This window comes from Corvus cornix, chromosome 12, assembly GCF_000738735.6.
Source record: "Corvus cornix cornix isolate S_Up_H32 chromosome 12, ASM73873v5, whole genome shotgun sequence".
Classification (NCBI taxonomy): Eukaryota; Metazoa; Chordata; class Aves; order Passeriformes; family Corvidae; genus Corvus; species Corvus cornix.
This window is the reverse complement of record NC_046342.1, coordinates 9,220,798-9,237,466: the sequence shown is the minus strand read 5'-3', so window position 1 is coordinate 9,237,466 and position 16,669 is coordinate 9,220,798. Positions and strand designations below refer to the sequence as shown.

At 40.7% G+C, this 16,669-nt stretch overlaps 1 protein-coding gene across 2 annotated transcripts in view; it reads left to right on the top strand.

Annotated features, from left to right (window-relative positions):
* EEFSEC (eukaryotic elongation factor, selenocysteine-tRNA specific) overlaps positions 1 to 16,339 on the top strand; it is a 133,039-nt gene extending 116,700 nt beyond the window's left edge. For both annotated transcript variants that reach the window (XM_039558983.1, XM_010390082.4), the window contains exon 7: positions 4,304 to 16,339. In XM_039558983.1, the coding sequence (XP_039414917.1) occupies positions 4,304 to 4,488 (185 nt within the window). In that variant the 3' untranslated portion in view covers positions 4,489 to 16,339. The remainder of the gene's footprint in view (positions 1 to 4,303) is intronic.
* Positions 16,340 to 16,669: the final 330 nt, after the last annotated feature.

Below are 16,669 nucleotides of genomic sequence, written 5' to 3'. Positions count from 1 at the left end.
CGCGGGATCACCGCCCGGCTCTGCTTAACCGGAGGGCAAAACTTGTATCCTTAGGAGTAACCTCATTGGAGAGAGGGAGGGAGTGGAGCTAACTGGGTTGTATCTAGATAAAATTGGATTTTATCTATACACAAGAAGGCGTCCAGAGTTCTACAGTATGGAATATCCATGTGAAGTAGTAAAGATCTGCATGTTTCTACGCTAATTTCTTGTGTAATTGTAAAACTCGAGGCTGCAGTTCATTTCACCGTGTCAGATACTGCAAATCACTAAGCTGCTAGCTTTTTGTTTTTGAAAATTGTATAAAATATTGTGCTTATTCTTTATTTTGTGCACATGAAATTGTTTTTAGACTTGGAAAATATTTTTCCTGATGTGGTATTGCTTTTCATTTGAATTTGAAAATGCATTTTTTTAATTGATATTATTTCTAAATGGATCAGTTTGGACTAAATCCTTCAGGCCATTCTGAGACAAAGGATTTTAAAGAGTCTCTATTTTTATTTGTTAATTATTAACAGTAGTTGAAATTAAAATAGTGAAGTAGATTACACTGTTTTACAACTAGATTTTCATATCTAACCTGAGTTAGTGGATGCTAAAAGTACATTTTGCATAAGACCTTGTCTGCGCGCTTCTTACAGACATGGTTTTGATGGGTGGAATGAATTTGCTAAGCTTTCACATATCTTATGTGCCTTTGAGGATGGCCCATTAATAATATTAATACATAGGTATTTTCCATTGTTGTATGCAAGGCATTTCTTAGAACTTTGAAGCTAAAGTCTTTTTTTTAACACACGGACCTTTTCAATTTAATCCATTAGCAACTTGGCAAAATAAAGTAATTGTCCAACAGAGGAAGAAAAAAAAAATCTATTAACATTTGCTACAAATCCGAGTAGTACAGGCAGCACTTAATTAATGGAACAGATTTCTCACTATGTGTTCAAGTTAACATAGCTATTGTTCAGGAGAGATTAGACCCTTAATGTAAGTAAGTTAAACTAGACCTCCATCTAAAAATACCCATCATTTCAGCTATTAAAGGTCTGATGTCTTCTTCGGTGACAGATATATTTCCCTTCATTTCCTTGGTTTTGTAAAATGTAAAGTATGCATTGTGTGTAATGCGAGAAATCCACGGAGGTAGATGAAACCCCGATTGTGCCTGTCTCTCCCTGCCTGCTCCTTTGTGCTGCTCCCCGTCTCAGAGCCTCCTCAGCCCTGAGACCTCCTGGCACCAGAGCAGAAAAACAGAAAATGCCATTTGTCAGGGTATGATGCCAGCCACCTAATCTGTTTGGAGAATGAGGGCCATGGGATCTGATTAGGTAATTTAGATACCGTGTGAGTTTAATAATACCTGAGCTGCCTTTGGCTGTCAGCCCGTCACTTCACTGGTAGGAACTACCACGTTCTGCCATTTCTTCTGTAAACTTCTTACCTGGAATACCTTATTTAGTCCAAATAGGTGTAAGTGGTGCAGGTGAGGTGTACCTTTACTACTTCTATGTGGAAGTTAGTGATAGGGTGGAGGAGGTGAGATGGCTCCATTTTAAATGCATTTTCCCCAGCAGGGTTTCACATGCAGAACATGTTTTTTTCTTGAAAATGAAGCTTTTCAAGCATGAGATGCTTTGTTTGAATACTGCAGATGCTGTGCCGGGTTTCAGTTGTGTTGGGCCATCCAAGCTGATGTCACTGGAAGGTTTTGAAGCTCAGTTTAACCAAGGTGGTTATTTCACCCTCATGGCTGAGACTTCCCTGGCTTGCTGCTGCACCCGAGGGTCTCTGTGGGGTGAGAGGCCAACCCCCCCACCGTGTCCCTGTAAGGGCTTGCAGAGGCAGCCTGGGTACTTCAGATACCCATAAGGGAAAGTTTTGGCTACAATTTTAATGCCACATCTCCTCCCTTCCTCTCTCCTTTCCGCCAATTAGCATTTTTTGGAAATTAGAGTCTCACAAAGCCTGCTAACATAAATAAAAGTGTTTTAGGATTTGTTTGCTTTAATTAAAATGTGTCTTTCTGAAAGGATTTAGTTAAACATCTTTCTTAAACAGTGCTGTGCCAGTAACAGCAACATTAGTAATAGTGATAAGACCCAGAAAGGGAAACCAACTAGAAAGCAAAATGAAATGTTTCTTTGTCCAAAAAATAAATGGTCATCTCAAGAAAGCGGAGGAAACCCTGTGCAGGGACAGTTACAATTAGGTTTATCAAAACAGTAGAAAACATAAAGTATTAAATAAATTCTTCAAAGGTAGCGAGTGGGGCTGTGTGAGGTCAGTCTTTCTGCTGTTTTTGTTTTGTTTTCCCATTTTTTGACTGTTGCTATTTTTTTTTCTAGCAGCACCCAAGATACTCTCAGAGCTTTCCAAATAGGAAATAAGTTGCTTTTCATGTAGTGATAAATTATTTTTTGTAGTGAAGATGGAGTGATTGTAAGGGTAATGATATTAATGGGATTTATATGAAAGCATCCAATTAAAAAATCGAAACAGCTGCATCAAACATGACTCTACAATGTAATAAAATCATATAATAAATATGTGGTCCCGCCACACCATATTACCTAGTTTGATTAATTGAACCTTACATGTGCAAAGATAGTCATTATCAGACTTCTCAGCCATCAAGGAAGAACAGTCTCAATTATTTTCACAATGAAATAATCATTGCTTTTTTTGTGTCCTGCCATCTGGAAAGAGAAACCAGCAGCTGCCATGACTGTGAAATGCATGATCTTGCAGAACTATAGAAAGTTGATTCTGCTTAATGCTAGACTCCTGCAACCTTAGTGTGGGCTGTAATTTCTTTAGTTATATACTAATCTTGTTGCTTTTCTCCTCTTTTGGACCCTTGTGCCTTTTTCCCCTTTTGTTTTCCCTCCCCCCCCAAAAAAAAGACCCCTCTCTCTCCAAAAGTCTCCCCACTGCAGGGCCTTAGGGATGGTTTACAGCCTCTGGTTGTGAAATAGCAAACAGGCAGTTTCCTGGTTTTGCTTCAACACTTCCTTGTTTCTTCTCTTCCCTTGGCCATGCGGTGGGAATGCTGCTGGAACAATTTGCTCCCTGACACAGCAAGATGAGAAGGTGGGCTCTGGGGCTGTGTCCCCCTGCCATCAGCTGGGAGTGCCTCTGGATGTGTCTGAGCTGGAGCAAATCACCTGTGCCCGTAGACCTCCTGTCTCCAGTAAATCATAAGCATCTCAATCTTTTTGTCAGGCCGTGATATGAGAATCCGCAGCTGAATTTCAATATGAGGGGAGAGAGGCTGATTAAGTGTTTGAGATAAGGTTATGTGACACCACAGGTTAAAAATACCTGAACTGATTTTGGCCCAATGCCTGAGAACCACATTGCAGCATATTCAGGTAGCCCTGAAAAAGCTTCCGAGGAGTTTGTTGTCTTCTGCTTTACGCAAGCACTTCTTCAGGAGTGGTCTTTTAGGAGCTGCATCTCTCTTGTTTTACAGCTTTTCTTTGGACTTTGCTTTCCTGCATTTCTTACCTAAATTGTTACCAGTGTGTTGAGTTATAAGAAAAAATAAAGGTGTAATAAACCCTGGCCGTTTAGGAAGAAAAGGACAAATAGTTTTGTTTGGCACAAATGTCTGGAGAAACAACCCTGAAATACTACACAGCTTAATTCTAGTGCCCTTAAGCAATGCAAGTTGGAAGCCCTAACAAATACTTTGTCTTAACAAAATAAAAACAAAATCCCAACAAACAAAAACACAAAACCTGTATAATTTACAATGTGCAAGTTATAAACAAGGCAGTGTGCTCCTGGTAGATCTGGAAAATAGACTTAAAAAAATTCAAGAATCTTCTGAGTCTTATGACTCTCTATAATTTTAGTATTTTACCAGTTGGGTTTTTTTCATGACTTATATTTTTATAAATATTCTTAGTGATGACAAGAAACTTTGGGTATGTGTCTAAATAATAGGAAAGGCCTGCCAAATAAAAGACTTAGACCAGGCAAGCTGGTCTGGCTTGTTTAAATTCTTGCCTGTGTTTAATACTTTAAAAGCTGTAGATGGACACAGAAAGATTCAGGATACTGCACTGGATTTGTGGTATCGCTGTTGTGAACTTTGTTATGACTTCTCTTATTTTCTATGTAAATTACTGTATTCCAGGAGTCTTACACAGATATGTGACTTCCCTAATGCATTTCATTTACTTTCTTCTTTTCTTTGGTTGATTTCAAATGTAAACTTGCCTGCTCATTTTTTCTAGTTCTATGAAATGTGATGTTGAGTGCGTAAGTCGTGTGTGTTCTTGTTCTTTTACAGATGGGCTGAAGCCAGATACCAAGATGCTGCTAACTGCTGCCTCCAAGAAGAAATCTAAGGGGGGAAAGGGGGATATGACCAAAGAGGATGAAAGCAGCAAGAACGATTCAGCCCAACCTGTTACTATCTCTCTTATCTTTAAAAGATATATTTTTGACACACAGAAGAAAATGATTCAATCCTGAGGAAGCAAGAGAAGCCCCTGATTATACCTGGAAGTCCAGACCCTGAAATGCATTGAGGTGGAACATGTTTCTTGTCCAAACACATTAGACCTGTTCCTTCCTCACAAACAGAGCCTGGAAGCTTCTGCTGACTGTGCCCCCTTCCAAAATCTCTGCAATCCCATATTGTTCTGTTTGAATTTTCTTATTTTGTCATCTCTTGTGATGTGAATCTTTATGACATCTCAGAGAATCTCACCTGCCAGATGAGCACATTTGGGTGTACATTCTAATTGCACTGTTTTTCTGGAGAATTGTGTTGAAGTTTTTCTTGATTTAGAAGTTTGCCACCAATATTAATCTAAATCAAGTCAAGATGTGAATTTCATGTGACCCACAAAGTGAAGCTGATTATTCTAGGCTTACTTCCTTGAGCAAAGTGGGAGACAGAAAGCGCACAATTTAATAGATGAAACCTAAAATGGGTGTTTCACATTCCTTCAGTTGCAACTATGTAAGATGCTATCTGAGAGATGGTATGGATGTTTTTTATAAATGATTTATATCTAGAAGTGGTTTTCATATTAAACATAATGTTCTGTGTAGCTGAGAGTCTTAATTGTTCTGTTTGCTGTTCCAAAGGTTCAGAACTTACCTTCAATGACATTTTATGTAACGTTTCTGATTTTCTTGCCTGTTCTGCAATGAATTCTATTGCAGAGCTGTTTTCTTTCTTTTTCCTTTTTTTTTTTTTGTAACCAAAATGCCTTTTGTGTGTGAGAGAAAAAGTTGCCTCTGGAAATAGTCAAGGCCTTTATTTCATTAAAATAATGATAGAAGATTGCTGCATAAGCCTTGTAAAATGAGTATCTCCAAGATGCTTTAGAAACCATTAGTTGTTTAATAGGGATTTCATGGCTGCTTTAGCTCTTTCTCTCAATTTCATGTCCTAGGCTCATAAAAAGGAGAGCACTGGTAATATCCCTTCTTGCATACAAAGTATAGGGCACCTTACATTAAAACTAACAGCAATTGCACAGGTACGAAAGTTGCAGTCTGGAACAGAAATTGGACTTGGCCTCAGCAGTATGGACAATGTTAATTCCTGCCTTTTGAACAAAAAGAGTACCTGCTTGTTGATGCTGAATAGCAGCCTGTGACCCATTTGCTGAAGTCAGCTAGAGATGGTGACCACATGTGTAATGTAAGTGCATTAGTTGCACATGGAGGTAAATAATTGCTACATTAATTCTTATTAATCATATTATTATATCCCTTGATGGGCATGAGTCCATCAGGTTAAAATGATCCTGATTTTTTTCCAGTCTTTTCCTTTTAATTTCCAGGTAGCCAAAGTGTCCACAAATAGCAAAGCTATCAGCTATTGAGGGGTTATTTACAGCTGGACAGCTGTGAGACAGGGCAAGCCTGGTGTCTAAACTAGGCTAATGGTGTCCCTTTAAATCAGAACAGAATTAGTGCTTTGTGTAATAATCCCAAACAGTTTCTGCTGAGTGAGTCCCAGCAAAGCTTTAGCACATCCCTTAAGATTATGGGGTATGCTTTCAGTGTGATCCCAGAGGAATTAGGCAGGCAACTTCAGCTATTGGCTTAACGTGACTTGTGCTGCCAGCCTTGCTGGAAAATGTATCCTTCTGTAATGGAAAAAATGCATTTCACACCCCTGTCACCTCTCCTTCCCCATTTCTCTCTTCTTCCCAAACACCCCCAAAGGCAGTCTTTGGAAAGAATATTTATAATGTTATCTTTCTTTTAAGCCTTTATCAAATCCTGTTTTGTACTCTGCACTGTTACCCCTGCCTAAGATACTGCAGTGATGGAACATAGAGAAACAGATGACATTGAAGGAACAATGTTACTATCATTCCAGGTTAGTCTAAGAATTATTGGTATTAAAAAAACCCTAATTAAAAATACCCTAATTATTAAGGAACTTATACTTGTATCTGCATAGTTCTAGTGTCCTTGCCAAATTTTAAATGGGTTGCTGATTTGGAGTATTGGAAAGAAAAAGGGAGTGATCAGGAGACGTGCTTCCAGAGTTGTCATCCTTGCACTTACAGGGGTTTGTCTTTCTCATTTCTAAGCCACTTTTGAGAAGTTCTGGAGAGGAGGTTGTCCGTGTAAATGGGGATATGTATTTTTACAAAGGCCTATCTGATGAGTGTTTCCCCCCCCCCACCCTGGTGGAGTGCCCTTAACAGGATCAGCAAGTCTGTTGTTATGGAACTTGATCCCTTTGAAAACTCATTAACCCTGAACACTTAGATTTGCAGCCCTCTGCTTGGCTGAAAGGACTCCTAGTGCAGGGAGTCCCCTGGTTTATTTGCTTGGGGTGCTCCAAGGGAGTGAGCGGCAGTACTTCCAGAGCTGTACCTACATCCCTTTCTCATCCAGTCTCTTGTAAATATATTTTTAAATCTTCCCCCTATCTTCCATTTCATTTCCAGACTAGCATGCTGACTTTGCATTTTTCTCAGTCCAAGACCTAACCTCCTTCTCAGCGCTCCCATTTCCTTCTTTGCTCATTGCTTCTCCTTGCTCTGGCTCTGCTCTTGCCCTGGAGATCCATGGCAGGGCTCCCACGATGGTTGCTGGGAGCCCAGTGAGGTGGGAAAGGCTCTTGGCCTGCAGCTCACACCAGCTCCTGTGTGCTGCCTCTGTTCAGGCTGTGACCCTGGGCAGCTCTGATGGACCCACAGGAGCAGGCTTTGCCTTCACCTGCCACCCTACCCTGTCCTTGTGCCTTGCAATCCTCTGTGGACAGCCCCTGTCACAAAGCCCCATCTCTCATTTTGCTCCTGTTGCAGAGGTTTGTGTAGGACATACAGCTGGGAAGGGATCTGGGGCTTGGTTTTGTGTTTCTCCCGATGTAGAATTCCAAAAGGAGAACCTAAGTGTGCCTAAGAACTTTGATTATAATGTGCTATTACTGCAGATCTCTGGCTGCTGTCCTGAGGCTGTTGGATACACATTCGAAAAAGGGTGAAATGGTGGAACAAAATGATTATGGGAAAATCAAAGCTTTTAAAGACATTTGTAGGATGAACAGATGTTCAAACATTCTTTTATTTGGTTTCCAGACAGACGTAGAGACTTTCCTTTCATCCTCATAATCAGTGCATTATGCTGTAATTTGTAAAAATGGCATTAAAAAAATATTAACAGGGTCATATTGTGATCTACTGGCTCTGTGTCATTAAGCCGTGAAGTTAAGAACGGCAACTGGGAACACGGGTTAAATGTTGCAGAATGTACTGTGCTAGCATATATTGTCAGACTGTATTATAATGAATCCAAAATGGAATAAAGATGTAAGGAGTTTTTTTAATACTGCTAAGGTTGTCAGTGTTGCAAAACTAGAAATTATTATGGCTGTGCAGATGTTCGGTGAGTAATACATCTTCGGGTTGTGGGGAGAGTAGCAGGGAGAAAAGCTTTGTTTTTACAAGCCTGTTCTCTACTTTTCCTTGGAATTTATTTTGGGACTGCAGTCTGGCTTGTGATCATGCCAGAGGTCTGGAGCCAGGAGGGTCAAAGCTGCGCTCATGGTAGCAAGGATTCAGTAGGTGGCATCCTTTGCTTGGAATCAAAGCTGAGTCTCCCCACCTAAAAAGGGGGTTTTCACTGGAACTGAGACTGAAGGGTTTGCATCAGGCTTGCAACCCAGCTCTTAAAGAACAGCTTCTGTTAAAAACTACAATGCATTTAATGCCTGGGACAGAGCCATCAACTCCAATCCGTTGACCAAACCCTGAGGCACTGATGTCCTTTCTCTGTGTGTTTCTGGCTCAGCTGGAAACAGCTCTGTCTCTTAAATCCTGTGTTAGTTGGTTGCAAGTATCTGACTATGGAAAAGTGAGCCATCTGCACCAGGGGAGTTCTTGATGTGTACAAGGCATCTCCTTCTGGGAAATAGCATTTTCCTTGCCCATTGGACTCTGCAGTTGAACAGCCACGGGGTGGCAGAGCAAAATGAGAGCCCAGCAGAGCTCATGGGGAGTTGCAGTGGTGCAGCCACGGTCCACCCCGGCACTGTTTGCCTCTCACTGCTGGGAGAGCAGCTCTGTGTTTACATCTGCAGAGTGCTCTGGGATCTTGTGAAATGAAGCATGAAAGGCAGCAGAGGAATGCTACCTTATTAGCAGTTTCAAAAAGCCTTCATGTTTCCCTTTTAGTTTAATATCCACAGTGAGCTGGAAAGCTCTTCGTTTACAAGCACATGAGTTTTAAACAAACTTACTGAGGATATAAATAGAATAATTTTAAGATAGAGCCTAGCACTGGGAGCTAACCTGCCAAACCTGGGAGAAGGGGAAATACTGTATGACTGCAATCTGTGGTAAGGCCAGTTTTGGTAGATGATGGGCATCCAGAAGGAATCCAGGGGCTTGGGGAGGTTGTGTTTAAGCAAAATACTGATAGTCTTCTGGAATTCCCCACAAATTTTCCTGCTGTTCTGTACAAAAATAGGTTAAAGCCATCATTTTACACAGTTGTAGCTCCACTGTAGACAATATATGAGGAAAAAGAGTACAGTGGATCTGCTTATTTCCCATTGTTAGTGCCAGATTATGGAGTCTCTCTCTGATCTCCTGCTGTGCATGCTGTGCTAGTTGAAGTTCCAGTTGTTGGGTTTGCATTCCTCAATGAGTGTTACAGTTCTTTATTTTCATTTGTGTGTCTGATACAAGTGCTTTTCCAAGATGGTATAATCAGTCTGTAAGACTTCCACTTCCTCTTCAAGGTGACTCTTGTTTGTCAAAGGTGAGTCCTCAAAGGGGCATCTAAGCTTTTTGTATTTTGTATGCTTTTCCTTGTAAAGGACAGGAGAGAGATTCTGTCAAATTCTTCTCTTTCTGTATTTCACAGTCAGCTGTGAAAGGAACTCATGGAACAGAATCAGAAAATACTGCAAGATCTTTGGTAAATCTCAGCCCTGCACTGCTTTACAAGGCGCAGTCTTAAAAACATGACTGTCTTTTTGCCTATTGAGTCCTTGCCAGTCCTGCCTGTTCTAGTTCATATTTCTTAACCAAAAGGTAATTTGAGGTCTGGATCAAGTGCTGCTAAACTGACAACCCCAGCAGTGAATGAGGTGCCTGCTAACACCCTTGTACTGGCATTTTGGCTAAACGGATCTGATTACTTTTGATCCTTTAAGAAAGCTAGGCTGTTCATTTGCTCTAGCATGTTCTGTTTAGATCAATTTCTTCTCCTTTGAGTGGAAGTCGTGCAGTCTTCTTGTGTTTTGGTTGATCATTCTGAGATTTCTCAAGGGCCTCATTCATGTCAATCAGGGAGACTCCATCCTTTTTGGACCACAAAATTGCTTTTATTAGGCTGTATGTGGCCCCCATTCAGACGTGTAGGAACCAGTCCTTTTATACTGTTTTCTGTGAAAACTGATATTTTAGTGCCTATAACTTCAGTCTGACAGTTAGGAGTGATCGATGCCCTCATGGTGAATTCATTCCCAAAACAGCATTCCATAAGGACAAGCTGAAACTTAGACCCCACACAGAGGTTTTGCCTAAATTTCTTAGTTTTTGCTAAAGTAAGCGATCCATCGTCTAGTTTTCTTTCTTAAGCCTCACTTCAACCAAAGCTGACTTGAACTCTGCACTCTCTGAGAACACAGTTTTGTTACCTGGAAAGATCAAGGTCTTTCAGAAGCTCTTCCAGACACTGTCAAGTTACTGAAATATTATCTACATTGGTGCCCACCTCTGTTAAATAGGTGCGGGATTCTTTTTTCTGCAGTGTGCTGGTCATACTCTCTGTGAGGACAGTAGAAATGCAGGTGGGGTACTTAGTTACTTACAGTGCAGGAATAACTAAAATTATTCCCCCCAAAATATCAGGCATCTGAGAAGTGGGTTTTCTCATTTGTTTCTTACTTGTTTCTTCTTTAGATGAACTAAGGTAGGTTTTAATTGTTGGTGAATGTGGAAGAGAAAGGGAAGGGATGATGTTGTGTTTTCTTGCCTTTTAAAAATATTGTTGGAGAGCTCTGGCAAGAGAAGCATTTTGTTCGGAGAGAAATGCAAATCACTTTATACCTCAGTGTGGGAGGTTTTTCTGTTGTTTTTAACTGTGAGGATTGATCTGTGCTTAGAACCCCACTGGGTAAGTGGACAGTTTGGGCTCCATCCAGTTCTAAGTTGAGCTGTAAATCTCATTTGCCATCTGGCCAAGCATGGCGTGACTGGGCAGTTTCAGGCAGAGATCTGGATTTAGAACAGTGGAAGAACACAGAGGTTGCCAGATTGGAATGAAAATAAAAGTGTCAGGAACACAAAACTCAATGAGGCATGGGTTTAGGCTGACATGTATTTGTAGAGACCTAGAACTGCTGTAATAATGGTATCTGAGCACATTTATTTAGCAATTCTGTTGTTACAACAGGTCCATAAATGTTTAAGCATCACAGTTTAACATCTACAATTTCTTTTAAAGCTGAAGTTGCTGCAAGATCAGTATTGAGAAAAACTCTTGCAAAGCATTTTGCTTTCTCAGTACTAAGTGCTGACAGTATTTGACAATTTTTGCCCTTGATACATGATGTATTTCAAAACTACATCATTATGTACAACTTACCCTCACTGATGTGTTTGTGCAGCAAATCCATGCTCAGCTGATGGGTACAAAAGTGGGAGGATGAATTTGGTCAGTTGTCCACTGTCACATGTGGGATGTCACAGGAGCAGAGCTGAGTCTTCAGAGTATGGCTCCTGCTGCTTCTCTTCCCACGTTTCCCTTGCTGCCAGGTGAAGGGCACTGATGAGGCTGCTGTTGCCAGCCTTGAGGGTGGTTAGCCTGGACTCCTCAGAACATTGCTTTCCTGGGACAAAAGTAAGAGGATGTCTGTCATAACTTTATCTTTCACTGAGGCAGTGCAGACAGAGTTTGTCCACATGGCCCATATTTGGTTTGGTCCATCTTGCCAAGGCAGATGCTAAAATGGATTGTCTATGGATTGCCATCCACCCTAACATAGAAAGCTCATGTAGGAATTGGTGCTTGTACCCCACTACTAAAACAGGCAGAAGGGGACTTGTGGTAACTTTGTCCACAGTTATTTGCTTAAAATACTAACATTAAAGTCATCTATGAAATAGCAGCAAAGACCACCTTCAATTTGTACATAAGACTTGCTAATTTGCAACATTAGTTTTGCTGGTTAGTGTGGGGTGTTTTTTTCCCCTTAATTAGAAATTTTAATTAGAGCATGCTGTGTATTAAGATGTTAAAGCTTTGACTGGCAGTTTGGAATTGCAGAAGGATCAGCTGTCTCTGTAGGGCTGCAGCACAACAGGGATTAGCTCGCACCCTCCTGCCTGCAGGTGTGTTTTGCTTTTTGAGTCGGATCATCAGGAAATGCTCCTCCAGGTAGGAAACATTCATCTCACTGATCAGACCTTGTCTGTTCCGAGGAGCCTGAGCTTAGGGAAGAGCTGCAGATTCACATCCACAAGGTGTAAGGACAAAGTCTCAAACCTGAATGACAAACAGGTCAGTTGTTGGAGTGTTTCACCGTGGCAACTTTGTCCACTCGCTCCAGTTGTGCTCCGCCAGTGCAGGACGGTTCCTTTGGAGATCAGTTGCTGTGTTGGCACTTCTGCAGCTCCAATTTTCAGTCCTGTAATGTAGAAGAGCAACCTGAAGAGATTTCCCCATCCCAGAAATCCCATCTGCTGATCTGGGCTGTCTGTAACACACCATGCATAGGGAGCTGCTGGGTGTGAGGGAGCCTTGTGACCTGATGTATTTTGAGTTGCTCAAACTCCCTTACCTCATTTTTCTTCTCTTCTGTTTTAAAGCAGATTCAAGGGGAGATAGGATAGATTCTTAAATATTAACATTCAATATTTCCAGCATCACACTTCTGGAAAGTACAAAAACTTCTGCCATGGATAATTATGGAATAACCTATATAAGGGAACTGTTTCCCCAGTCTCCTCACACTTGGTGGGTATCTTATGTCCTTTGAGCCTGAAAATTCATATTTTTGTTCTGTCTAGAGTAAGTGTGGGGTTTTCTGTTAACCAGACAAATACACAATCATTTAAAAAACTGCTGAAATGCATTTTCCAAGAGATCTTGTGGCACTCTAACCCACAAGCTAATTATGGTACTGCAATTATAATTTGCTCTTTTGAGTTGATTTCATGTTCTGCTGGAACAGAAGTCATGATTTCCTTTATTTCTTGCTGTTAGTTTGTTTATCAGATGTCATCTGTCTTCAGAAGTGCAAATCTTTGCAAGCTCTGTTGATACAGAAAACTATCTATGCTTCTAATGGTTTTAGTAAATCAATATGCTCTTCCAAATGAAGACTGATAAGCAGAGTTTTAATAATTTCAATATTATCTGTCCCTTTTCTTAAGCATCCATCCCACAGAGTCCTGCTGTGCAAGGTCCCTGTTCTATTGAGTGTTCAAACTGATGCCCAAATATTTCGTTGTGGATTCTTCTATTAAGATATCCATGTAGTTCAATGTATATGTTACTGGTGGTTAACTTTCACTTGTCAATACTCGGTTTCAGCCTAGATTTGGTAATATGTAAGTTCTTCCTCCTCTTCCTGACAGCTAAATTAACCTGCTATTTGCAAATCTTGTCCAGTTATAGCTCTTCCCTTTCTGGAGGGTCACTAGTTAAGCAGCACTGAGTTAGTGTGGACTTCTTTAGCACTTGTTGGATCTTTCATTTGATTAAAGCCAGATTCTTACTTTACTTCTGTCCTTTTCTTTCCTTGATTTTCTTGCAGAAAGTCTTTGGTAACCAAATGGTTCATGAATGTGTGTATATAATTCCAGTATAGTAGAGGTGTACCCAGTTTTCCTTGGCTTTTTTTGGTGCTTAGTGATGACATTGATCAGGATGATTGGCCAGCCCAGTTTTGGTTGTTGCCTCATGGTTTTATCTGGTATGGAAGTAAGCTGACACTGGTCTGTAATTCCCTTGTCGTTCCCTTTCTGTTTTAAAGAAAGTGATAACTCTGGTAATTGACGGTAGTTAAGAAATGTATGTCTGTTCGTGTGTAAATATTTTAAAATGCTGTCAATAATCAGTGAAGCATTTTATCTGTCATTTTCTGCTGATTGCACACTTAATTAGTGGACTTGTCATTTTTATACCAATCAATAGAAGTGACTAAGTGGATAATTAATGAATGTTATCGAGCATCGCCACTTTTTGCTGAGCAGTTCTAGATCAAAGTTGATCACAAACACAAGTTCTAGAGTTTGTTACCTGATAGTGAAGGCAGATTCTGTTTCAATTTTGTAAAGATAAAATTTCTATTTTCATCTGAACTTTAAGCTAGCATTGTCAGAAAGCACCATGGAATGAGTTTTTTGCTGGAAGGACCTTTGCAGGTATTGTGGATGTTGAGGTGGGCACCCCTTGAGGAGTGGCTGAGCAAACCCAGTGTCACCATTCTGCACTTGGCTGCTCCTGACTCCTGCCTGTTGTAGTAACTTTGAATCCAGCATTTCACTGTCTTAAAAAGGGAACATCAGGAGAGGCTTTGCAACAAGTTGAAAATGAGCAGTGGTGTAGAAAATACACCATGATTGAAAAAAGGCTGATTTAATTAAATGTTTATGGCTGAGACATTCTGGTGTAAACAGCCTGTGGCTCCTGGCTTGCAAATTAGATGTCTTTCTGTTTGTGGCCAATCTCGTTGCTTGTGGTACTGGAGTTTCTGTCACTCTGAGCTCAAAATATCAAATCCAGGTGAGTGACTTGCACATTATGGAATAGGAGAATCCCTTCACTTAAGCACAGGTGAGCAGCCTTTCCTGGAGGGGTGGTCAGCACCAGCGCAGTCGGTTACAGAGCAGCAATGCCACAACCATTCCAGCTTGTGGCATTTGTGTGTGAAGAGGAGGAGCTCTATGGCTTGGAGGACAATACAATACTGTCTGTCTAAGACAGCACCAAATCCTATTGAAAGTACTCTATACTGAGCTTCCACTCTGTTTCTGACATCTCCATTTTTGTCTTGGAATCCTGTGGCTTGCTTTGTTATCAGGATAAAAATATTAAGAGAGCAAACATTTTTTCCTGTTCCATTAGCAAGATCTCTTCAGAATCTGTGATTGATAAGCATCTCTCTGCACCTTTTCAGCAAGGAGCTGTCATCTGTTAGATGTATATAGAATGGCAGGAACTATTACGTTTAAAAGGAAATCCTAAAGTCATCTTGTCCCTCTCCCTACCCAAAGGAAGGATCGGTTGTATGTATGTTCTTTTCTGGTGTTCAGCTAACTGGGTTTTAGAGATTTTTGTCAGTAGCTGTCACAGGACTTCATTATCATTAGGGTTGTTTGGGAGAGCATGGGAACAGATTTTTTTCTCCCAGTATTTTCCTTGCTGCAGTGTAAGCCTATTTATTTATTTATTTATTTATCTCTATCCACTGTGATACAGAGAACACTCTATTCCTTTTCACTTTGCAGCATTCGTTATGTACTTAAAGACTGAGCATGGATGTGATCAATCTTCTTTCTTCTGGACTAAATGTTCTTTGTTGGTACAGTCTCTCCCCTTGGGGGCTGTGTTTCCTGGACCTGGGCTTGTTTCTGTCTTCCTGAGTTTCTCCAAATGGTCAGTGTCTTGTTTTAAGTACATTTCTCTCAGAGACCTCATGAGTGCTGACTGATTCAAGCAGGATTTTAACTTCGGGGGTGTCTCAGGACATCTTCCTGTTTATGCTTCCCTGTCTGCAGGTTTTGCAGAATCAGGAGTTTATTGCCTTGAGTCTAATGTGTGAGCTCAGATCACGATGCCTCTCTCTAGGTTTGTTAATATAGGCTTCCATTTCTCATTCTGTACTTACACATTTCAACATCCCCTCTTAAAAAGCTTCTTTTTTTTTTAGATTACTGTCCCAGTTTGCTGGGTTCAAATTCTAGTCATTTCCTCTAGCATATTCATTTCCACCTGATCTATCCAGTCACTGAGATCAGTAATGAAAATATTGAATAGAATTAGCTCAAGGTCAGGCTTCTGTGAACCATCCTTAATACACCCTCTCAAACAGCATACCATTGATAACTCTTCTCTTAATGGTCTCCAAACAGTCTCATGCTCAGCCTATAATGAATTTCTCTAGGTGACTTTTCCCTAGCTTGCTTATGCAAATGTCTTGTGGAAAACTGTCAAAAGTTTTTTCTAAATCAAGCTACCCACACCTATATTCTAGGTGATATTTTCAGTTTTTCACTCTGCTTTTGTTTGGCTTCAGCTGCAAAACTGGACCTGTGTGAAGCCTGCTGCCCCAAGGCATGTGTTTGTTTTTGGGTTTTACTAGAACCCATTTTTCGTAGAAAAATTTTAATTTTTAATGTGTAAGAGGATGTTTAGGAATGTGAACCACTTTAGTGCAAAATATGCTGTACACAGGTGATATGCAAGTTATCTTGGTTCTGTAGGCGCATTTTAATCTTGACCTGCAAGTCTGTGTTCACAGCCTGGTTTAAGTATGTTGCACTCACAGCCCTAAATCAGAGCTGTCATCAAATACTCAGCTGCCAAGCATCCAAATGCAGCCTGGACCCAGTTTCAGCCCTGCAGCTTTTCTCTCTCATGGCTCCTGCCTGAATCACAGCCTGTAAGGCTTTCAGGGCTAAGAAGCAGCAAATTTTGCAGCTGAATTAAACAATACTTTGGTGACAAGGGTGAATCCTAACAGGAGCCTGAGGAGACATTCGGGGTCATTTTCACACATGGAATAAGTGGAGATTTGAATTACAGGTTAGTATTGTGGTCCTTTTCAGTATCATGATGCTTTCAGGTGTGATTAAAATGTTTTTGTTAACATTAAAAAAATCAAATAAGACATTTTCTGATAATGCCTTCTCCTTTCTTGGCCTTGTAATAAGCATATAATAAATTCAACAGCTGACGTCACGAGGAGCTATTGGATTTAAGCCCATCTGAACATGGAGATATTAGGACGCCTCCTGCACCTTTGTGTGTAATGAATGGGTCTTAGTTATTATAAACTGCTGCACAACTTCACCTCTGCACAGGGTGCTCAGCAAACAATCCCCAGCAGAAAATGCCTGCTGTTTCCTAAGCCATGGGAAATGCTCTCTTACTCCATTAGCCCCCCTGCACTTGCTTGGTTTTTCTCCCTACTCGCTCCAAAGAGGAGGGAAGCATATCT